This window comes from Schistocerca nitens, chromosome 6 (genome assembly GCF_023898315.1).
Source record: "Schistocerca nitens isolate TAMUIC-IGC-003100 chromosome 6, iqSchNite1.1, whole genome shotgun sequence".
NCBI classification, from domain to species: Eukaryota; Metazoa; Arthropoda; class Insecta; order Orthoptera; family Acrididae; genus Schistocerca; species Schistocerca nitens.
This window is the reverse complement of record NC_064619.1, coordinates 287226295-287252007: the sequence shown is the minus strand read 5'-3', so window position 1 is coordinate 287252007 and position 25713 is coordinate 287226295. Positions and strand designations below refer to the sequence as shown.

The following is a 25713-nucleotide window of genomic DNA, read 5'->3' as shown; positions in this document are numbered from 1 at the left end:
CAAGGAAGTGCATTCCACATGCAGATTTGATTTCTGCCTAGTATTAACTGAGTGAAAGCTGCTAACTCTTGGGAATAAGCTAATATTGCTGACAACAAACGACATTAAAGAAAATACATACTGTGAGGGCAATGTCAAAATTCCCAGACTATTGAATAGGGGTCGACAAGAGGTTTTCGAACTTACACCATACATAGCTCGAGCAGCCTGTTTTTGAGCCAACAATACCCTTTTTGAATCAGAAGAATTACTCCAAAAATTAATACCATATGACATAAGCGTATGAAAATATACGAAGTATACTACTTTTCGTGTTGAAATGTCACTTATTTCAGATACTGTTCTAATGGTAAATAAAGCAGCATTTAGTTTCTGAACAAGATCCTGAACATGGGCTTTCCACAACAGCTTACCATCTATCCGTACGCCTAGGAACTTGAACTGTTCCGTCTCGCTTATAACACGCCCATTCTGTCTGATTAAAATGTCAGTTCTCGTTGAATTGTGAGTTAGAAACTGTAAAAACTGAGTCTTACTGTGATTTAGCATCAAATTATTTTCCACAAGCCACGAACTTATATCATAAACTACATTATTTGATAATGTTTCAATATTACACACAAGATCCTTCACTACCAAGGTGGTGTCATCAGCAAACAGAAATATTTTTGAATCACCTGTAATACTAGAAGGCATATCATTTATATAAATAAGAAACAGCAGTGGCCCCAGCACCGACCCTTGGGGAACGCCCCATTTAACAGTGCCCCATTGGGACTGAACATCATTACCACTTTCAATATTGCGGAGGATTACCTTCTGCTTTCTGTTCTTAAAGTAGGAGGCGAACCAATTGCAAGCTACTCCCCTTACTCCATAATGTTCCAACTTCTGCAGTAATATTTTGTGGTCAACACAGTCAAAAGCCTTCGTTAAATCAAAGAAAACACCTAACGTTCGCAACCTTTTATTTAATCCGTCCAAAACCTCACAGAGAAAAGAGACTATAGCATTTTCAGTTGTTAAGCCATTTCTAAAACCAAACTGTACATTTGACAGCAAATTATGTGAATTTAAATGCTGCAGTAACCTTGTATATACAACCTTCTCGATAACTTTAGCAAACACCGATGGCATAGAAATAGGTCTATAATTGTCAACATTATCCCTGTCTCCCTTTTTATAAAGTGGCTTCACTACCGAGTACTTTAATCGGTCAGGAAACCGACCACTCCTAAAGGAAAAGTTACAGATATGGCTAAGTACTGAGCTAACATACGTGGAACAATTGCTGCTCGCGTTGAGCGAGATCCAATGACTGTTAGCAGAATATGGAATCGGTGGTTTCAGGAGGGTAATACGGAACGCCGTGCTGAATCCCAACGGCCTTGTGTCACTAGCAGTCGAGATGACAGGCATCTTACTCGCATGGCTATAACGGATCGTGCAGCCACGTCTCGATCCCTGAGTCAACAGATGGGGACGTTTCCAAGACAACAACCATTTGCACGAACAGTTCGACGACGTTTCCAGCAGCATGGACTATCAGCTCGGAGACCATCGCTGCGGTTATCCTTGACGCTGCATCACAGACAGGAGCGCCTGCGATGGTGCACTCAACGACGAACCTGGGTACACGAATGGCAAAACGTCATTTTTTCGGATGAATCCAGGTTCTGTTTACAGCATAAAGATGGTCGCATCCGTGTTTGGCGACATCGCGGTGAAAGCACATTGGAAGCGTGTATTCGTTATCGCCATACTGGCGTATCACCCGGCGTGATGGTATGGGGTGCCATTGGTTACACGTCTCGGTCACCTCTTGTTCGCATTGACGGCACTTTGAACAGTGGCTTCCATCTCAGAAAACATTTTCTACTCAGCCGATTTGTCTGTATGTCCCGGCTGCAGTTCCTTTTGCGTTCGACTAAGCGACGTAGACGTTACATTTCAGATGTGTTACGACCCGTGGCTCTACCCTTCATTAGATCCTTGCGAAACCCTACATTTCAGCAGGATAATGCACGACCGCATGTTGCAGGTCCTGCACGGACCTTTCTGGATACAGAAAATGTTCGACTGCTGCCCTGGCCAGCACATTCTACAGATCTGTCACCAACTGAAAACGTCTGGTCAATGGTGGCCGAGCAACTGGCTCGTCACAATACGCCAGTCACTACTCTTGATGAACTGTGGTATCGTGCTGAAGCTGCATGGGCAGCTGTACCTGTACACGCAATCCAAGCTCTGTTTGACTCAATGCCCAGGTGTATCAAGGCCGTTATTACGGCCAGAGGTGGTTGTTCTGGGTACTGATTTCTCAGGATCTATGCACCCAAATTGCGTGAAAATGTAATTACATGTCAGTTCTAGTATAATATATTTGTCCAATGAATAACCGTTTTTCATCTGCATTTCTTCTTGGTGTAGCAAGTTTAATGGCCAGTAGTGTATAAATTCCATGTTGTTTTGGACAAATATACATTGGTATCACAAGAAAGTGGTGTTATCATTCGCTTAGTCGAACGCAAAAGGAACTGCAGCCGGGACATACAGACAAATCGGCTGAGTAGAAAATGTTTTCTGAGATGGAAGCCACGAAATAGAATTCAGTGAGACGAGCGTTTTAGCAAAGGCAACGCATTATCATGCGTGCATCTATAGAGGGGGCATAGAGATTCACAAATACCGTAAAAACTTTAACAAAGAAGATGACGGTGTTAAGTTAAATAAAATATGGATGTCGACTTTGCCCCAACAGAAGGATGATCAATCACGTAACGAATGATGATTCCCTCTGTATGGCTTTCGAAATGCGGTGGCCCCTCAAGCCGTTGACGAATAAAACTATGCTGACGAACTTCGAGGGGCTGTTGACGGTATCTTGAGGAAGAAACTGAGGACAGGAATATGTGTCCGGAAACATCATCCAAAAACGCTACAGAGCGTCGAAGGTATAGACGTCTGTGCCTGTCGCTAGGCCACCCCTTTGGCAGCAAACCTGACCTTTTATGCCGATGGACAGCAGGCGGAACGTCCCGCAATAGACCTGAGAGCATTCTGAACGTTATATGGCACGGAATGCGACCACGCCTGTCACAACCGCACTGTAAGACCGCTATTAGCAGCAAAGTGAAAAGACAAACATACGCGATAGAAATAAAGCGCTCATTCGAGTTTGTTTCATGCTCTTGTGTCGCATAATGGAAAACTTCTCTGGTGCGATCAGAGCGATATGCATTTCATTTATGGCGGGGCGAGAGGAAATGGGCACGCGGCTTTACACTGCAGCGTCTGGGTGAAACAGGTGGTTTCAAAGGACGTTGAAGCAGCAGAGGTCACGTGCGAAGTGTACGCACGCTACCGTTAGAAATGGGGAGAGATAAAATGCAGACCGATCCACAAGCATTCACGCAAAGCAACCACATATCGATTTGGAGGGTGACGCTTGAGGATGGACGGCATTCATTCCGTCTTCAGAAGGCACGATGCTAATTTCCCATGATTTTGCTCACTTGTGGAGTTCGGACAGTAATTTCTGCTGCGCCACGCAGCTGTGTTAGATTGCTTCTATGTTCAGAATGAGATTTTCACTCTGCAGCGGAGTGTGCGCTGATATGAAACTTTCTGGCAGATTAAAACTGTGTGCCAGACCGAGACTCAAACTCGGGACCTTTGCCTTTCGCGGGCAAGTGCTCTACCAAATGAGCTACCCAAGCACGACTCACGCCCTGACCTTACAGCTTTACTTCTGCCACTACCTTGTCTCCTACCTTCCAAACTTTACAGAAACTCTCCTGCGAACCTTGCAGAACTAGCACTCCTGAAAAAAAAGGAGATTGCGGAGACATGTCTTAGTTTGGAAGATAGGAGACGAGGTACTGGCAGAAATAAATCTGTGAGGACGGGGCGTGAGTCGTGCTTGGGTAGCTCAGTTGGTAGAGCACCTGCCCGCGAAAGATAAATGTCCCGAGTTGGAGTCTCGGTCCGGCACACAGTTTTAATCTGCCAGGAAGTTTCATTTTGCTTCTGTGTTGTTCACGGACGAGATGTCTTTCAACCATGAGGGTGTGTCCAACCCTCACAAATGTCGTATTTGGTCGGAAGTGAAACCCCACACCATCCATAAACTAGATCATCAAGAAAAGTTTACCATAAATTTATGGGCTGGCATGATACACGATTGCTTGAGTGACCCCTATATGCTTCCTCATCGACTCACAGACGATAGCTATGCAACGTTCTCTGAAGTGCTGCCGGAATTACTGGAGGACGTGCCGTTTGCCCGTTTGCAGTGCGACGATGTATGTTGTTCCAGAACCATGTGCCATCCACTCACTTCATTCTGGCTGCCAGAACCCAGATAGTAACTATGTTTGGAGGTCGCTCTATTGGTCGGCGAGGCCTTGTAAATTGGCCGCCTTGGTCGCCTGACCCCAATCCGCTGGGCCTTTTCTTGTGAGATCATCTGAAAAATGTGGTATATGAAACCTCAGCGGAAGACTTAGCATGTGGAGACGTTCGCACAATGCCCCATATCTCTGAGCGACTGCATCAGTCAATGGTATGCAGGTGCCAGGCATGTTGAAATGCTGGAGGCAAGCATATTCAGCACCTTCTCTAATTTTACTTAATTTCTTGTAACAATAGAATACATAGCAATTTTCAGCCCTATGTTTTCCACTGTCTGTCACAGCGAATGTTCTTGTGTTTCCTCCACTCTTCTTTGTTTTAAAATTTATTTGCCTTTAAATTAAATAAAAGCGCCGAATTCTCGAAAACACTACCGTTATCCATTGAATGCAAATGATTACTTCGACCTCCAATGGAGTACACGGCGATAGCTGCTGCGTAGACGTACCTTAGCCCCGTAATTTATACACTGCCAATATCTTTCTGTTACAAGCTGTATACTAAGAAACATTGGTGATTTTGCAAGGTTCCAGGAGACAAATAAACTGCGGATGGAAGCTCGTGTCCGGAACCGTCATCCACTGAGGTAAAAGAGCATCGCATTCATAGGGAACAAGGCCGGTCTACACTGCAGCTAGATCCATCTTCTTCACTGGCGACCGCGGCAATCAATCAGTCACTGGATAACAAATACAGCAGGTCTACTGCGAGACGTTCCGCTTGCGGTCCGTCAGCATACAAGATCATGTTTGCTGCTGAACGGGTGACCTAACGGTAGTCGCCAGCGCTTGTAACTTCGACGCTCTGTAGCGTCATTGGATGACGTTTCTGGACACGGTTTCCTATTCTTAGTTTGCTTCCCAAGACACCCTCTAGAACACCTAGAAGCTTGCCAGTATCGTTTTTTCAGGCATCCCTATATCGACCACAGCCTCTCAGGCCAGAAATTTTATCTGAAGTAAACATCAGTCGCGAAAGCCTACTTTGTACGAAAACATGAAACAGTTTTTGCAAAATAGTTCATATTTGTAGATTCAGGCTTTTCTCGTAATAATTCATATGTAATAGTGGTTTGTATTGGGTGTATAAACTTTAAGCGTTAATTTTTTTAATGTGTGAAGAATTTTCACGTTTTATGAATGTGCAACGTCATGCTCCTGACCACCCAATTCTCTTCGCAGTATCAGCAGTACATTTTATGAACTTTAATGTTACATCTTCACGCTTGACGACCTTCAGGACAAATTCCACTCTCTTTCGCTGATTATGACCAAATTCACTATGCTGTATTTCTTCTTAGCACCACTGCCTGTTATAATGTTACACTCCTATAATTTTTCTGTAATCGCTTCCTTTTCTTCTAATTAGACTGAAACCAGTCGTCGTCGTCGGCTGATACTCGTATCCGAATTTTCATTTTTCTCCTGTATTTTCTTTATTTAATGGCAGTGCTGCTGTGGAGATGCTAATGGTGGCTTAGGAGACCAGTCCTGGCGTGAGACATGCGGCCACTACGTTATACATAGTAGAGGGTGGAGAGTGTGGCTAGGCCTGGCGAAGTTTGCATCTTCGATGTGTCTCTTTTCCAGTTTTCGATATTACTCCTCAAAATGTAAAAGCGCAGTTGAAGTAGCTATACGCTAGCGAGTACGATCTTCTACAGTTGCGCACCAGTTACTCGGATCAATGTATAGACTCTTTTGGCCCGTATTACATTGACCCTTAAAGCGCTTCAGAGGAGCACCACGGAACCTTCTACCTATGCTCGTTTCGCTGTACAGAATTCTCGAGGAAGTCTGTTGTTTCTCATCCGCCGGAGAACCCCAATCGATGTGAATCGGTGACCATTTACGGTGGCTTCTATACTGTTCACTTTTCTCTTCTCAAGAACGGTTGCTTTTGATGTGAAGCTATCCAATTTGATGCCCACAATGTATCTAAGCTTCTATTGGTTGAAGCGTCCTATTTTCTTAATCCTTTGAGTCCCACCAATGTGAAAAATTATAATGTTTGCATTTTTCACATAATTAATCTTTATTATCACAGTAAGTAACGAATGCAAGAAGAAATTGGCAATAAATAAACACTGAACAGCTTCAAGAAGATGATTTCACTTTCTAACCAGTAGGACATACCCTACTGGACATTAAAATTGCTACACCAAGAAGAAATGCAGATGAAAAACGGGTATTCATTGGACAAATATATTATACTAGAACTAACATGTGATTACATTTTCACGCAATTTGGGTGCATAGATCCTGAGAAATCAGTACCCAGAACAACCACCTCTGGCCGTAATAACGGCCTTGATACACCTGGGCATTGAGTCAAACAGAGCTTGGATGGCGTGTACAGGTACAGCTGCCCATGCAGCTTCAGCACGATACCACAGTTCATCAAGAGTAGTGACTGGCGTATTGTGACGAGCCAGTTGCTCGGCCACCATTGACCAGACGTTTTCAATTGGTGACAGATCTGTAGAATGTGCTGGCCAGGGCAGCAGTCGAACATTTTCTGTATCCAGAAAGGTCCGTGCAGGACCTGCAACATGCGGTCGTGCATTATACTGCTGAAATGTAGGGTTTCGCAGGGATCGAATGAAGGGTAGAGCCACGGGTCGTAACACATCTGCAATGTAACGTCCACTGTTCAAAGTGCCGTCAATGCGAACAAGAGGTGACCGAGACGTGTAACCAATGGCACCCCATACCATCACGCCGGGTGATACGCCAGTATGGCGATGACGAATACACGCTTCCAATGTGCTTTCACCGCGATGTCGCCAAACACGGATGCGACCATCTTTATGCTGTAAACAGAACCTGGATTCATCCGAAAAAATGACGTTTTGCCATTCGTGCACCCAGGTTCGTCGTTGAGTGCACCATCGCAAGCGCTCCTGTCTGTGATGCAGCGTCAAGGGTAACCGCAGTGATGGTCTCCGAGCTGATAGTCCATGCTGCTGGAAACATCGTCGAACTGTTCGTGCAAATGGTTGTTGTCTTGCAAACGTCCCCATCTGTTGACTCAGGGATCGAGACGTGGCTGCACGATCCGTTATAGCCATGCGAATAAGATGCCTGTCATCTCGACTGCTAGTGACACGAGGCCGTTGGGATTCAGCACGGCGTTCCGTGTTACCCTCCTGAAACCACCGATTCCATATTCTGCTAACAGTCAGTGGATCTCGACCAAGGCGAGCAACAATGTCGCGATACGATAAACCGCAATCGCGATAGGCTACAATCCGACCTTTATCAAAGTCGGAAACGTGATGGTACGCATTTCTCCTCCTTAGACGAGGCATCACAACAACGTTTCACCAGGCAACTCCGGTCAACTGCTGTTTGTGTATGAGAAATCGGTTGGAAACTTTCCTCATGTCAGCACGTCGTAGGTGTCGCCACCGGCGCCAAGCTTGTGTGAATGCTCTGAACAGCTAATAATTTGCATATCACAGCATCTTCTTCCTGTCGGTTAAATTTCGCGTCTTTATCATGTCATCCTCGTGGTGTAGCAATTTTAATGGCCAGTAGTGTACATTTTTCAACCATCCATCATTTCATGCGATATATTTGAAAGCAAATTCGCATTTTTCCTAGACACAATACCTCATCTCGAAACTTCCGTGTACTCATAATTCCTACAACAAATTATAGTCCTAAAAGAACACGTAAAAATGGGCATAAAATTTTTAATATACGTTTCAGATTGTGTACTTCACCAGTGGTTTCACATCGAAACCACTCATAAATAGCGTAGTACAGACTCAAATTTACGTTACAGTAACATTAGCTATGCTTACTTTCCCTGTCAATGACCCCCTAAATATGACCACTATTAAAAAAAAAAAAAAAAAAAAACTACGCGTCACATCACAATCTCCTACAATCACGTAGGACAATCTCCACTCCGAATGTTTCTTTGAACGCTATAGTTACTGATACAATACATTACGTACGTAGAAGTACTTCATTGCACCATTAGATGTATCTGCCTTGCAACAGCATTCGTGGTTTCGTACTGGAAGCACTGGTACTTCACAAAAAATTAATAAAATGGTTGTTTCAGGCAGAAAACACAGAAACTCAGTGGTTAAGATCGCAGTGGTTTGGCGTTCAGGTTTCGCAGCCATAGAGCACGGAAGAAATAACTGTTCGGTACACATTAGTACGGTGCACGGTGTCAGATTTTTATTCAAGAAAACTCGTTGTGTGAGACGTTCAAAAGCGAAATGGGCAGCACCAATTATTGAAACATGAATAAGTGTGAGGATCCAGATGGTGTTTTCATTGGCCGTCGTGTCTTTAGCTGTGAACTGTGATCATTATCAAGTCTGTTCATTTATCGATGTTGTTCATGTCAGACCGTAGACCGTGGTAGCACTATGTACCTGTGTGTTTCAGTGGCTGGGCCCCGCCTCTCTCCGGAGGGAGCTGGAGGGCCGACTGGTGGTGGTTTCGCTGAGCTGCGGCCGCTGCGTCGCCCTCAGGGTCGCGGGTTCTGTCGCAGGTCAGTATATTTACCTACTAAAGCTAGTGCAGTACGTAAGGTAGCAAGAGCTCTCACTGGCGCACAAATAAAAGCTGTATTAGAAAAATATCCGACCTCTAGCTGGGAAAAAAAACTGGCTTACCTGGAGCATTGGAAACCTAATCACTCTCAAAGTAGTTCCCCTGGGTCTCCGCACATTACTCCCAGAGGTGCCGTCATTGTTGGAGGCATGCCGAAAAACCCTCATTCGGAATGGATTTAGCTCGGCGGTAGTTGATCCCATAATGCCATCTCTTGACTGAGATCGCCTTCATTTCAGTGGCCTCTTGGAGTCTGGATAACAGCTAGAAGTCGCAGGGGACCATGTTGTTGTTGTTGTTGTGGTCTTCAGTCCTGAGACTGGTTTGATGCAGCTCTCCATGCTACTCTATACTGTGCAAGCTTCTTCATCTCCCAGTACCTACTGCAACCTACATCCTTCTGAATCTGCTTCGTGTATTCATCTCTTGGTCTCCCTCTACGATTTTTACCCTCCACGCTGCCCTCCAGTGCTAAATATGTGATCCCTTGATGCCTCAAAACATGTCCTACCAACCGATCCCTTCTTCTAGTCAAGTTGTGCCACAAACTCCTCTTCTCCCCAATCCTATTCAGTACCTCCTCATTAGTTATGTGATCTACCCATCTAATCTTCAGCATTCTTCTGTAGCACCACATTTCGAAAGCTTCTATTCTCTTCTTGTCCAAACTGGTTATCGTCCACGTTTCACTTCCATACATGGCTACACTCCATACAAATACTTTCAGAAACGACTTCCTGACACTTAAATCTATACTAGATGTTAACAAATTTCTCTTCTTCAGAAACGATTTCCTTGCCATTGCCAGTCTACATTTTATATCCTCTCTACTTCGACCATCATCAGTTATTTTACTCCCTAAATAGCAAAACTCTTTTACTACTTTAAGTGTCTCATTTCCTAATCTAATCCCCTCAGCATCACCCGATTTAATTTGACTACATTCCATTATCCTCGTTTTACTCAGGGGACCATATCAGGAGAGTTACGAGCCTTTTGAAGCACAGGAATCTGGTTTTCAACCAAAAAATTTGAATCAAGTGAGAGGAATGTGCTGGATCATTGTCATGATGGAGTAGCCAATTTTCTATTGACCGCAAGTCCGGTCTCTTACGGTGCACAGCATCACGTAGGCGACGGAGGACACTCCTCTAGTACTCTCTGGTGATTGTTTGACTCTGTGGTGCGTACTCGTCCTGTACCACACCGTGGGAGTCAAAGAAAGCAGTCAGCAACACTTTGACGTTGCTGCGCACTTGGCGGGCCTTCTTTGTTCTTGGTGACGAGGAATGCTTCCACTGTGACGACTGGGATTTGGTTTCCGGGTCGTACCCGCACACCTGGACTCGTCACCAGTGATTATGTTGTTCATGAAGTCGGGGTCACTGTTTTTGCAGTCCAGCATGTCGTGTGAGACTTCAACACGAAGTTACTTTTGCGCTGCCGCCAGCAGCTTCAGCACGAACATCGTCGACAGTCTCTTCGTGGCCAGATCTCTGGTCACAATGGAATGTGCCGAAGAAGCGCTAATGCCTACCTCTTCCGCAATTTCTCTGATAATCTCACGAGAGTCGCGCATCATCAAAAAAATGCATGTGAAAACTGCTAAGGTCATCAGTGCCTAAGCTTACACACTGCTGAAACCTAAATTATCCTAAGGACAAACACACACACTCATGCCCGAGGGAGAACTCGAACCTCCGCCGGGACCAGCCGCACAGTCCGTGACTGCAGCGCCCAGACCGCTCGGCTAATCCCGCGCGGTCCGCCTCATCACAGAGTTCACTTTGGCAGTGAGCTGGTCATTTCAGCATGTTGATGGCCTACCAGAGCGAGGGTCGCTTTCCACCGATGTGCAGCCGTCTTTAAACCGGTAGTACCACTCCGTAATCTGGGTGACTGGTTTCCAACTGGCTGCCGCCCAGTTTCTGGCAAAATCTGATGCAGTTACGCTGCTCCAGTCGTTCTGTCATTTCCTTTGCAATGAAAAACCGGCGCGAGCACTACACACTACCTCACTCACTGCTGTTGCCAGCAACTGGCGCTGTCGACAGGCGGGAAAAAATCACGAATGTGCACGAACGTTCAAAGTCGGCGCATGCAATCGTGCTAGACTCGAACCCATGAGGTGTTCAAATGATACTGGTAGATGGAGGTAACTGCGTCGTTGCGCTTCCAAATACAGTTTCAAGGTGGAGACTTTAACGGATACGTTGTCGGCGAGTGAAGTGCGAAGTGTAACAAGGTTTCTGAGTTTAAATAAAACGTCCTCTGTTCAATTCACCACCATACAGCGGAATTTTATTAGCCAAGTATAATGTCACGAAAGCAGGAGTGTATTCGATGCCAGAAATTTGATAAAGACAGAACAGACGTGTGAGAGGAGCAAACGTCAAACTGACCAAGCACCTCCGATGACAACGTGTACCGTGATGAAAGGCTGCTTCAAGACGATCGCCTAACGAAACTGTGGGAGACAAAATGCACACGAACTCAGCGTCTCCATTGACACAGTAGTGGATATCGTTTACAACATATTCAACTTCCAGGAGACGTGTTCTCAATAGGTACTGCGACAGTGGACGGTGTTGTCTCCCCAGTATACAGGGTGATTCAAAAAGAATACAACAACTTTAGGAATTTAAAACTCTGCAACGACAAAAGGCAGAGCTAAGCACTATCTGTCGGCGAATTAAGGGAGCTATAAAGTTTCATTTAATTGTACATTTGTTCGCTTGAGGCGCTGTTGACTAGGCGTCAGCGTCAGTTGATGCTAAGATGGCGACCGCTCAACAGAAAGCTTTTTGTGTTATTGAGTACGACAGAAGTGAATCGACGACAGTTGTTCAGCGTGCATTTCGAGCGAAGTATGGTGTTAAACCTCCTGATAGGTGGTGTATTAAACGTTGGTATAAACAGTTTACAGTGAATGGGTGTTTGTGCAAAGGGAAAAGTTCTGGACGGCCGAGAACGAGTGATGAAAATGTAGCACGCATCCAGCAAGCATTTGTTCGCAGCCCAGGAAAATCGACTCGCAGAGCTAGCAGAGAGCTGCAAATTCCACAATCAACTGTATGGAGAGTCCTACGAAAAAGGTTAGTTATGAAACCTTATCGTCTGAAATTGGTTCAACTACCGGAGGCGATGGATCGGCCGCCAGGCAGCCCGTGACAGAGCACTTCATCACTGGCCTCCAAGAAGCCCTGATCTTACCCCCTGCGATTTTTTCTTATGGGGGTATGTTAAGGCTATGGTGTTTCGGCCACCTCTCCCAGCCACCATTGATGATTTGAAACGAGAAATAACAGCAGCTATCCAAACTGTAACGCCTGATATGCTACAGAGAGTGTGGAACGAGTTGGAGTATCGGGTTGATATTGCTCGAGTGTCTGGAGAGGGCCATATTGAACATCTCTGAACTTGTTTTTGAGTGAAAGAAAACCTTTTTAAATTCTCTTTGTAATGATGTATAACAGAAGGTTATATTATGTTTCTCTCATTAAATACACATTTTTAAAGTTGTGGTATTCTTTTTGAATCACCCTGTATAATACAGTGTCCAGCAGAGGGTGTTCCATCCGTGCACCACATCATCACAGGGGACGACATGTGTGTACAACATGTGACGTCCAAGACAAAGAAAGCATTCCTCATATGTCATAGAAACACCAAACCCCCTCCCTCCCACCCACCCTTTCCTTTCCAAAGCAGTTTAAAACGATGGTATCCGTGAACAATATTTTGGCCTCAGGCTTTTGAGATACGCACAGTGTGTTGCTGGTAGATTTCCTTCCCCATGGGGAGACCGTGAAAGCTGCCAGTTATTGTTCCACACTGGAGAGTTTGCAGAAGGCGATTCGGAGGAAACGAACGGGATTTTTTTCGAAAGATGCCATCTTGTTGCACGACAACACCAGAGAACATAGGCCACTGTTAAACGCATTTCATTCCGGCGTGTCCGATGGAATGTATTAGATTATCCTCTTTTCAGACCGGGTCTCGCACCAAGCGAACGCATTTCGACACACCGTTCAAGATACATCTGAGGGTCGCCACTTTAGAACCGATACAGCCGTTCAGGATGCTGTTGTAAAGCGGCTGCAGCCATTCTTGCCTTTCCATTTTTCATTTCTATCAATCTCATTTTAGACATCATTATTCCCTTTCACCTGCTTCATTTGCTACATTTTAATTTTTCTCCTTTCGTCAATTAATTCAATATCTGCTTGTCTTTTTACGTATGTGATTCCTTGCTACTTTCCCTATTTCATCTCTCAAAGCAACCTACTCATATTTTATTGTATTCCTTCTCTCTGTTTCAGTCCAACGTTGCCTAATGCTCCCTCTGAAAATCTCAACAGTCACCTATTCATCATCTCTTTAATTTCCTGTGTTTTAGCTGTTTCTTCAATTTTAATCTGAAGTTTATAACCAATAAAGGATGTGCAGAGGTCACATCTGTCCCTGGAAATGTCTTACAGTTTAATATGGTTTCGAAATTTCTAAGAAGTCTAAAAGCTTCCAGTGTCTCCAGATCTCTTCCACGTATACAACCATCTATAGTGATTCTTAAAGTAATTGTAAGTATCAGCAATGATTACATCATTCTCTGTGCTGAATTATAAAAGGCGGCTTCGTCTTGCATCATCCCCCCCCCCCCCCCCCCCCCCGTTCACGGCCTCCAATTGTTTTTCCCTCTCTTCCTTTTGCTAACACCACACCAAATTACAGTCACCCACTACAATTAAAATTTCGTCTACCTTAAGTATTTGAATGATTTCCTTTATCTTGTTATAGATTCCCTTAACCTCATCATTTGTGGAGGCAGTTGACATACAAACTTGTACTACTGTTGTGGTGGTTGGCTTCGTGTCTGTCTTGTTCGTTGCAATGCGTTCGCTACGATGCTCGTATTAGCTTACCCACATTCCTGTTTTTTTTATTTTTTTTTTAAATCGTTATTTGTTTTACTCCTGCATTACCACCCTCTGATGTAGTGTTTGTAACCAAATACTCACCTGGCCAGAAGTCATTTCATCCCACCACCGAAATTGACTAATTTCCTCTATATCTAACTTCGCGCCTACCCATTTCCCTTCTTAAAATTGCAAACTTGCCTATTCGATTAACGTTCCGTGCTACGGCCTAGTTTTGTTTTTTCTAATGACGACATCCTCCTATGTAGTTCCCGCTCCGAGTTTCGAAAGCGGGCCTACTTTACCTCCGAAATACTTTTACTCATGAGGATGCCATCATCGTCAGACCATATAGTAGAGCTGTATGCCCTCGGGAAGAAATAACGGCAAGTTTTCTCTTGATTTCAACTGTTATTACTACTCCCGTCTAGCACATCACGTAAGACGTTTCTGAGAACGACGACGAAAACTGGAACACTACTTGGCTCTCTGTGATATTAAGGTGCCCTATGTAACAGAAAACCTGTCCCTCCGCTTCATTTTCTGTTTGAGGGTGAAAATCTTCCTGCCGAACACGTTATAGGGTAGAGGCACTTGTAGCTACATAAGATGTGAACTCAGTGAAAAAGAGCGATTCGCTTGTGGCAGAGGTGAGGTGTGCGCCTGCTCCTTCTCCATGCGGCAACCCACCTGACGGCTAAGTTAGGCGGTTAAGCAGACGAGGGCGCTCGACTGATGACAGCTAGTCACGACGTCTCGCAAGTTTTGTCGAGGAATCTGCGCATGAACTGATTTAAATACGACAGACAACAAGCAGTCTTTTATTCAGCTCACCTGAAAGATTAAAGCCGCTTGGCCGGAATGTTTCGTCAATAACAACCTCTAAATCCACATGTGCAATCCGCAAGCTACCTTACTGTCTGTGACAAAATGTACACTGGTGCGCGGAACTTACGGACAACTTACGTAACGGTCACATTATGTGTCACTGCCAAGTAACCGAGTCTGATGAAACTTGGAGCATACATAAAACAACCCCTAGAGTAAAGTACAGAAAGTAACTGAAACAATTATGCACTGAGACGAACATTGTTCAAAAACAATAGTTACGTTAAAGTCACAGCTATTTACAATGGCCCCCGGAAATCATAAACGACGGTATATTGCTCTTACTAGGGCACGTGATCACTACGAACGGCAGTGCTTGCTCTGCAACGTGTCCCATGCTGGCCACGAGGTTGGCAAGGAGTTCTTGTCGTAGGGCGCACCATTCCTCCACTGTTGGATGGTTGTTGGTGCATAGGGCCTGCTGTAGTCTGCCTCCCCAACACATTCCACAACGGCTCTATCGGATTTAAGTCGGGGTAACGGACAGGCCTGGCCAATCGCCAAACGTTCTCTCGTTTCTCCACCTGCTCAATTCGAGCAGTCGCGCACTGTTATCCATAACAATGAAGTCAGGACCGAATGCAGCCCTGGAAAGACGCTCATGGGGAAGGAGTACAGGGGCACAATAACGTTGAGCGGTGAGTGTACCGTGTTCAAAGATTTGGACGCCAGTACGCCCATGCAACGTTAAGTCCCCCACACATTAACACCTGGGCCACCAAATCGATGATGTTCGAGATCGTTCCTGAATGCCTTATGTGTTCCAACTTCTCTCCATATGACACTACGTCCAGGATTTTCGAACATGGTCGTTTTGGTGGTCCAGGTTTTATAGTGTGGAGGGCGTAAAGTTGCATGGACGTACTGCCCTCCAGACATCTGCACATTCACCAGTAAAAGTTATTGTGACAATGTTCTCCTATACCACGAGCATCTTTTCAGGGGAGTCCGCAGCTGTGGTCGTGCGGTAGCGTTCTCGCTTCCCGCGCCCGGGTACCCGGGTTCGATTCCCGGCGGGGTCAGGGATTTTCGCAGCCTAGTGATGACTGGGTGTTGTGTGATGTCCTTAGGTTAGTTAGGTTTAAGTAGTTCTAAGTTCTAGGGGACTGATGACCATAGATGTTAAGTCCCATAGTGCTCAGAGCCATTTGAACCATTTTCAGGGGTGCGTTCAACCTTGACTTCGCTTTTATGGATGACAATACGCGATCGCATCGAACAGTGCAGGTAGGAGAGTTCTTAGAACGAAAGGACATTCGGTGAATGGACCGGCCTGCCCGTTCCCCAGACTTAACTCCCGTAGAGAACTTGTGGGATGTGTAGGAGAGACGTACTGCTTCACGTCTACATGCGCCAACGATCATCCGACGACTGTGGTCGCGCTGTCTGAAAAACGAAACGCCCTACCACAAGAATTACTTACCAACCTTACGGCCAGCATAGGAACTCGTTGCAGAGAATGAATTGCCGTCCATGGTGATCACACACTCTATTACGAACCATGTCCCACCTTTTATAATGTCCGGGAACCATGATAAATCGCGGTGACTTCAATGCAATTACTGTCGTTGAATAAAAGTGTCATTTCTGTCCTCTCGATGCGTACTCTGCTGTAGCAGTTCTTTCTATGTATGGTTTAAGTCTTTAAGTTTTGCGCACTAGTGTACATTGACATAGGAATGTCCCAGAGTTAAAGTTAAAAATAGATCGTATCCCCGATTCTGGCCAAGGTATTCGGGGTGTTCGCCTTGGTGAAAAGGCACATCCCGAAGCTAGGAATCTCTTCTCAAAATGTCCGCCAGCCGCTGTGGCCGAGCGGCTCTAGGCGCTTCAGTCCGGAACCGCGTTGCTGCTACGGTCGCAGGTTCGAATCCTGCCTCTGGCATGGATGTGTGTGATGTTCTTAGGTTAGTGACGTTTAGGTAGTTCTAAGTCTAAGGGACTGATGACCTCAGATGTTAAGTCCCATAGTGCTTAGTGCCATTTTAACCATTTTTTTTTCAAAATGTCCTCTGTTGAAGTTCCATTTGTCCCATTACCAGTTCGCCTCGTATTTGTCCCAAAAGTCGACCACCTTACAATAGGCCATTACTTGATCAGACTGCTACAGCTAGAAAGGAAAAGTATCACAAAATAAAAGTAGGTCACAGTCAGTGCACTGCCTATGAAAGCTATAGTCATTCGCTGTATACTGTCGTATTACATCGACTTCGGTACATCTCTCAATTTCTTACCGTTAGAATTAGTGTTTCTCAACCCGGCGCTGGAGTGACCTTCACTTCCTGCTAGCATCTTTGATCGGAAAAGTTTCGTGACATTCGTTTACGTGTTTCTGATATTCTCTGGACTAAATCCGTGACAAAATGAATTTTCATTCTACTGCAGAGTGATATGAAACTTCCTGGCAAATTAAAACTGTGTGCATGACCGAGACTCGAACTTGAGACCTTTTTCTTTCCCACAAGTGCTATACCAACTGCGCTATCCAAGCACGACTCACGACCCGTCGTCATAGGTTTAATTGCACCAGTGCCTCATCCCCTACCTTCCACATTTCATAGAAATTCTCCTGAGTACACCAGGCTGTGGCTAGGTCATGCCCTCGCAATATCCTTTCTTTCTGGAGTGGTTCGGCAGCAAGTATGCAGGGCAACTTCTATAAAATTTGGAAGGTAGGATATAAGGTACTGGCAGAAACAGTGAGGGCGGGTCATGGGTCGCGCTTCGATAGCTCAGTTGTTAGAGCATCTTCTCGCGAAAGGCAGTGGTTCCAGGTTCGAGTCCGGTTCAGTTTTAATCTGCCACGAAGTTTCAAATCAGTGACAATTCTCCATAATGTAGAACGTGTCAGTAGATTTTCAAGGCAGAAACATTTTGTCTGTTGAAAGACGGCTATATGCAGGTCATTTATAGGACTGGACTACCTAAACTTAAATGTACAAAATATCTGATAAATGGAAACAAACCACGTCCATATTTTGATTTCCAAAATTCCTCTATGTAGGAGGAGTTTTCAAGCAGAAATGATTTAGACTTCTCTTTTAAGACATTCATTATCTGCCAGCTCCTATAATTCACAGGTGAATAGTCAGATAGTTTACACTTTCCTCCTTTCTGTTAAAGAGTAAGGTTAAGTTGAGGACTGTAGGGGCTATTTTTGTTTCTAGTGCTAGATTTATGAATATTACTTTTATTTACAAACCAGAGGAGCCTTGCGGGGCTACCGCACGTTTATACTTTTAATGTGTGTGTGAAATCTTATGGGACTTAACTGCTAAGATCATCAGTCCCTAAGCTTACACACTACGTAACCTAAATTATCCTAAGGACAAACACACACACCCATGCCCGAGGGAGGACTCGAACCTCCGCCGGGACCATTTTATACTTTTCAAAGGTTCAAATGGCTCTGAGCACTATGGGACTTAACATCTGACGTCATCAGTCCCATAGAACTTAGAACTACTTAAACCTAACTAACCTAAGGACACCACACACATCCATGCCCGAGGCAGGATTCGAACCTGCGACCGTAGCGGTCGCGCCATTCCAGACTGTAGCACCTAGAACCGCTCGGCCACATCGGCCGGCTACTTTTAAATAATCACAGTATTTGGAATAAGCGTAGTCGTTGCGATAAGAGTATTTGTGGGAAAGAGGAGAAAACACCTTTAAAAATAAATCAAACGACGTGAAATCATAATCGTGAATCAATTATACATTCCCATGTGTCCAAAAATGTGTTTTGCATTCAGAATGTTTGTCCCGGCTTGTACGACGAGCCGAGAAAGTGTCAGCGGGGCCACAAAATCTGTAGCTTAAGCTCGACAAACATTTTGAATCACAGTAAGCACGTTAGGCCGTGGTAGCAACAGGTAAATCACAATTTAAGGAGACAATGACAAATACGTTTTGTCGTCTCGGAAAGTGTATTCGTTTAGAAAAGTCAACTTTTTCGACGGGCAGAGACAATGGACTATGGAGTGGTCAAGGTTACTATCTGTGACAATGCTGTATACAAATTAAGTTAATAACTACTTTAAAACAAAGAAAATATTTTTAAGAATGTAATATGAAAAGGGAGTGTCTTATTCGTAACCGACGAGATAGCTTCGTAAAATATAGGTGTGAAGCTGGGCATCCGTGATGCCCTTCTGCTTATGGCAGTTAAAAGTCTGTTTTATGTTAAAATTTTCCACAAACAATAAGTTAAGCGCAAAATCCGTATTTATATACACACACACACATCAAAAAAAGTTTTGCATCACCTCGGTTCCGAGAGTTCCGAAACCTGTACAGAAAATTGGAATAGAAATCAACATAAACATGATTTTCGCCCCTTTTATTGTTCATGAAAACCCCACATTGCATGTTGTACCACAACGCAGCGAGACCATCAGAAGTGGTGGTCCAGATTGCTGTACACACCGGTACCTCTAATACCCATTTGTGCATGCCTGTATTTGCATACATCTTGTCATACTATCCACAAGTTCATCGAGGCACTGTTGGTCCAGACTGACCCACTCCTTAACGGCGATTAGCTGTAGAGCCCTCAGAGTGGTTGGTGGGTCATGTCGACCATAAACAGCCCTTTTCAATCTAGCCCAGGCAGGTTCGATACGGTTCATGTCTGAAGAACACGCTGACCACTCTAGTCGAGCGATGTCGTTATCCTGAAGGAAGCCATTCACAAGATGTGACGAAATGTCGTCCATGAAGACGAATTCCTCGCCAATATGCAGCCGATATGGTTGCACTGTCGGCCCTAGAATGGTATTCACGTATCGTACTACCGTTACGGCGTCTTCCATGACGACCAGTGGCGTACGTCGCCCCCACATAATGCCACCCCAAAACACAGAGAACCTCCACCTTGTTGCACTCGCTGGACAGTGTGTCTAAGGTGTTCAGCCTGACCGGGTTGCCTCCAAACACGTCTCCGACCATTGTCTGGCTGAAGGAATATCCGACTCTCATCAGTGAAAAGAACGTGATGCCAATCCTGAGCGGTCCATTCGGTATGTTGTTGGATCCATCGGTACCACTCTGAATGGTATCGTGGTTGTAAAGATGGACCTCGCCATGGACGTCGGGACTGAAGTTGTGCATCATGCAGCCTATTACGCACTGTTTCAGTCACAACAAAATTTCTAAGTGAGTAAATGAATTGCTGTTTAGTATTCCAAAGATTTTAAACAGATACATTCATGAAGTTAGGGGAGAGACACCAGAAGTTATCTTTACAGCACGTTTCTGTGCAATTAATAGTTCGTTTTTAGGTGAGAAAAGTATCCCTTCTGGCTATAGTAAATAGAGGTATGCAAAGTAAATTAATTTTCTAATTCTTCCATCGTCAAGATCAGTAATTACACGTAGGAAAAATTTTGCTGAACTCGACCATTTGAGAATATCTATAATACACTATTTTCCATACAAGCTCTCATTAATGTACATATACAGGGTGTCCCATTTATCTTGAGCACACTAAGCAACTGTTTGTCCAGATTACAAAATGTTTCAAGCAAGTGTTCTTTAGCTGTCAGGGAGAGATCAACCAGCATGATTGCCTTCGTTGTAGCTTTGTTTTTTATAAAGATATGAACAGCGGTATGACTTTTTTAAATGATACCCTGTATTTATATTCGGTAATTCATTTCCTCTCCTAAAAACCTATTCAAAAATGTGTCACAGTGTACCATTCACTGAAACACAATGTTATTAATTATATAACACAACATTGAATTTGAGCCCAGGATCACAAACTCGTCCACTTGATGGAGTTGTCAGAAAACAAATGAAAACCAAGTAAAAACATAACACAAAATTGACTTTGACTCTCCTGTACCACTGCTCAAGAGTAGAACATTCAAAGGCGCTCAGAGTGGTGACCCTGGACACCGATACACTAGTGCACTCGTTGAATAAAAGAATTATTTACTGGTTTCAGAGTTGCATGCTGAAGAAAATTACAAGCAAGCACGATACGTTCCTGCACGTCCTCTCGAGTTTTGGAATATCGCGATAGACAACGTATTTGATGCGTCCCCAAGGGAAAAAGTCCAGAGGATTTAAATCAGGAAACCCAGCAGGCCAAGTAACTGTTCCTCCTCGACCAATTCGTCTGGCAGGATATCTTTGGTCCAGAACACGACGTGCACGCAAGGCATTAGGTGCTGGACATCCTTCGTGTTGATATCACATGAGCATTCTGGTTCTTAGCGACACTTCATCCAGAAGAGGAGGAAGAATTCGTCTGAGGAAGTCGGCATACGCTGTGCCGTTTAGACTACTATTGATGAAATAAGGGCCAATAATTGTAGTATCAAGCATCCCACCCCAGACGTTAACTCTCCATTGACGCTGATGTTCCACCTGTCCAAGCCATCGTAGGTTGTCGCTGGACCAATAATGCTTGTTCCTTGTATTTACCTGTCCTTTGTTTGAGAAGGAACATTCATCGGGAAATAGAAGACTGGAGTAGAAGTTCGGGTTGGCGAGTATTTGCTACTGTGTCCACTGACAGAACTGTACACGATTCAGCCGGCCGCGGTGGTCTCGCGGTTCTAGGCGCGCAGTCCGGAACCGTGCGACTGCTACGGTCGCAGGTTCGAATCCTGCCTCGGGCATGGATGTGTGTGATGTCCTTAGGTTAGTTAGGTTTAAGTAGTTCTAAGTTCTATGGGACTGATAACCACAGCAGTTGAGTCCCATAGTGCTCAGAGCCATTTTTTTTGTACACGATTATGGAAATAATTGCCATGTAATTCTTTATGTAGGTGTACGTGGTAAGGATGGACCCGGTGACGTGTAAGAATACGATGTACACTGGTTTTAGGAATGCCAATCTCATGTTCAATCCTCCGTGTGCTCACATCTCACATATGGATTCATAGCAACGGAAGCGAGAACAGTAACTTCGGCAGATTCGTCTGTGCGAGTGCTACGACGATTACGTTGTCGTGGTTTGAAACTTTCCGTTTCATGAAGCGTCGCAACAAGATGAGAAAACATGCGTCGGGAAGGTGGGTTCTTGTGAGGATATCGCTCTCTATGTACAGTTCCGCTGCCTGCTTGGAACGTGAGCTTCGCACCTGAGTGCAGCACCCAGCGTTATTATCTTCTCTGGTTTCGGCTGTTGAGGAAGAATGGACTGCCGTTTGCTCACAAGCATTAACACTCCTGACTGAAAGTGTGCCCAGCAAGTTATCACAGAGGCGAAGCGCTGAACACACCCCACATTAGTGTCCACTAGATTTACGTATCTACGTACACACTCCGCAAGCAATCGTACGGTACATGGCCGAATGTAGCCACTACCACTACTAGTCATACACTTCCCTGTGCAACTTGTAAACAGAGTGAGGGAAATACGAATGTGCTTCCGTATGAGCCGTGGCAGTGAAATCGTTCTGCAGTGAGCTTCAGATGCCGCTTCTCTAAAATTTGTCAGTAGTCTTCCGCGAAAAGAAAGTCACGTTCTCTCCAGGGATTTCCATTTGAGTTTCCAAAGCTTCTCTGTAATACTTGCGTGTTACTCGAACCTACCGGTAACAAATGTAGCAGTCCGCCTCTGAATTGCTTCTATGTCTTCCTGCAGTCCGACCTGATACAGATCCCAAACACTCGAACAGTACTCAAGAATAGGTTCCACCAGTGTCCTACATGCAGTCTCCTTTGCCTGTGAACTACGTCCATCCAAGATACTCCCAATAAACCGAAGTAGACCATTCGCCTTCCCTACCACAATCCTAAGACGCTCATTCCATTTCATATCGTTTTGCAACGTTACACCCAGATATTTAAACGACTTGGCTGTGTCAAGCAGGACACTATAAATACTGTATCCGAATACTACGCGTTTGTATCTCCTGCCCACACTTACTAACTTACATTTTTCTACATTTAGACCTAGCTGCCATTCATCACACCAACTAGCAATTTTGTGTAAGTCACCTTGCATCTTGCTCCAGTCACTCAACTTCGACACCTTACCGTACACTACAGCATCATCAGCAAACAAACGCAGATTGCTGCCCACCCTGCCCGCCAAATCATTTACGTATATAGAGAAAAACAGCGGTCCTATCACATTTTATCTGGGACACTCCTGACGATACCCTTATGTCTGATGAACACTCGCCGTCGAGGACAGCATATTGGGTTCTATTACTTAAGAAGTCTTCGAACCACTCACATCATGTGAGAAAAGGGGACTGACTTACGCACGAGCGATCTTTCTAAAACCATGCTGATTCGTGGACTTAAGCTTTTCAGTCTCATAGAGATCTATTATATTCGAGCTCAGTAAACCGATGTTAAGGATACTAGTCTGTGATTTTGTGGGTCCGTTCTTTTACCCTTCTTATATACAGGAATCATCTGTACTTTTTCAGTTTCATGGTAGTTTACGCTGGGCGAGAGATTCGAGATAAATGCAAGCTAAGTAAGGGGACAGATGCTTTTGATCGGATACTGCATGTAGCAAGTACAGGAGTCCTTACAGAATTTAACCCTGTGGAACGCACTAGTAATTTGTTCCGACTCAGAAAAATACTCATCATGAGAGCTGCATGAACAATCAAACACGACTTTTTTCCTTTGTGTCAGCTAAATGTGAAGTAAACCTTTACCCATTCAACCTCGAAAGCCATTTGCACGGTCTTGACAACATTGCCTGACCTGAGGTTGTTGATTTCAGTGCTGCTGCCGTCTTCAGTCTCTCACCCGCTGGTGAAGTATCCTGTGTCATTCTAAATGCCAGGAGATACATATGAGGGAGACTGTGGCTGTTTCAGAACCCGGCGACAGCTCCGCGGCCGAAGCGCACTTCCCGCCGTCTGCAGTCGCCTCCGGTTCGACAGTTCTGGGTGCGGATCTAGCAGACGCCGGACCGCTGGAGGCGGAGGAAGACGCCGGGGGCGGTGGGGGCGAGGCGAGCGGCGGCTCGACGTACCTGCTGGTGGGGGCGGTGGGCGGGGCGCTGGCGGCGGCCTACGTGGTGGCCGTGCTGCTCTACCTGGCCAGGCACCGGCGGCGCAGCGCCGACCGTCAGAGGCAGAAGGACGCTGAAGCCGCGGCGGCGGCGGGGGCGGCGGAGGCGGCGTCCAAGGCGGCCGCAGCGGCGGCAACCAAAGCGGCGAGGCGGCCCACGCTGCTGCGCAGGCACCACTCCTTCTCGCTCGACTCGGAGGACACCGACTACAGCGGGGGCGGCTGCTCCGACTACGACGAGCGCTACCCAGATTTCAAGCAGGTACTGCTTCAGTTAGCAGGGGGAGCAAGCAGTGGCGAGACTACATCCTCTGCTAGTGTATGGACAGGGACGGGGATAGCGGGTTTTATGGGGTCCTTGTGGCTTGTCTCCCAAATGGTTCAAATGGCTCTGGACACTATGGAACTTAACATCTGTCATCAGTCCCCTAGAACTTAAAACTACTTAACCCTAACTAACCTAAGGACATCACACACATCCATTCGAGCGGTTCCGGACTGAAGCGTCTAGAACCGCTCGGCCACAGCGGCCGGCGGTTTGTCTCTGTCAACGTCTAGTTGCTCTGCAAATAGCATACTCTTTAGCTGCAGCCATAATGAAAACTGCAGCCTGTTGAATATTATGAAGTAACCAAAGGAAAATTTTGTTTCATGTAACTGTAAATGGAAGATATTTCTTATGGGTGAGAAGGTCACATTCAGCATCGGTTTTCTGGTCTCTGATGCTTGTTTTTTCAACTTTCTGCGATCGGTTACTTCCTTCATCGGGTTGTTATAGCTGAATTCGTAAGGCAAACCGTCTGGGATCTGAGTACTCGTCATTTTTGCCTTCTCGTTCCTCCATACGACCTTCTTACAGTAGACTTAGAATCCATCTCTGTTTTCTGTATTCAGTTACATCCAGTAATTGCCTTCCACTCCCACTCTTCATAGTATATCCTCGTCTGTCACTTTACCCATTTGATTTTCTCCGCTCTCCACTATAGCAACATCTCTATAGGTTCCCATCCTCTTTATGACTTCCTTTCTCATAGTCCACATTCCGACGCTACGATATGACACTCTAGACGCAACGTTTTATCAGTCTTTCCCTCTATCCCATTTTCATACGACTGGAAAAAAAGAATTTCTTCTTGGAGAATGACAATTTTACTGCTGATATTCTCGATTTAATGTCTACACTGCACCTCCAGTTCCTTTCTATGCTACTTTCGCGAATTTATGCCCGTTGAACATTATACGAGCTCTATCGTCTCATCCTACTGCCATAATTTTTTCTTTTTGTTTGTTTCCATTTCGTAATCTTTTCCAGAAGTTACGATCTCCTCTACAATTTCTTGGAGCTGTTTACGATCCTTGGTGACAAGAACCGTATCATCCTCAAATTTCAAGCACCATATCCTCTAAATTTTTATTGAGGAGTGTAAGTGATAAGCAACTACCTTGCCATATCTCTTTCTCTAATTCCATTCAGCTGGTACAAACAGACACTTCGCTCATGCCTAAGTATTTGCTTCAGACTGAGTGATGAAAATATAAGAAAGTAAGGAGCAGTCAAAGCTAAGGATCTGCTAAAAATGGCATTAAACCACAGGTGGCGTGCTCAAATGTAAAGACGTACGTAGAGTCAGCAAAGTAGCAAAGTGAATAGCGAACGGGCTATAAATAGGTAGTTATATTATAGAGTTTCATGTAGGAAGACCACTCGGGACACTCAAATAATGTCATAAATCATACGTGATAACTATCAGTAGCAAATTTTAATAATGATACTGTAATAATAATGAGCGTATGGCATTGGTGACCGTGAGATCCCTCGCGGGCGGTTCGGCCACCGCTCCACTAGTTCCTTAATGCCACTACGGCGACTTGCGAGTGAATGAGGATGAAATGATGATGAAAGACACACAACACCCAATCATTTC

The 25713-nt window shown here is 45.0% G+C and overlaps 1 protein-coding gene across 1 annotated transcript in view; it reads left to right on the top strand.

Annotated features, from left to right (window-relative positions):
- Positions 1 to 25713, top strand: part of LOC126263324 (uncharacterized) — a 164298-nt gene that overhangs the window by 47350 nt on the left and 91235 nt on the right. Inside the window, exons 3-4 of the mRNA XM_049960413.1 lie at positions 8823 to 8928; positions 23593 to 24050. Of these exons, the coding sequence (XP_049816370.1) occupies positions 8823 to 8928; positions 23593 to 24050 (564 nt within the window). The remainder of the gene's footprint in view (positions 1 to 8822; positions 8929 to 23592; positions 24051 to 25713) is intronic.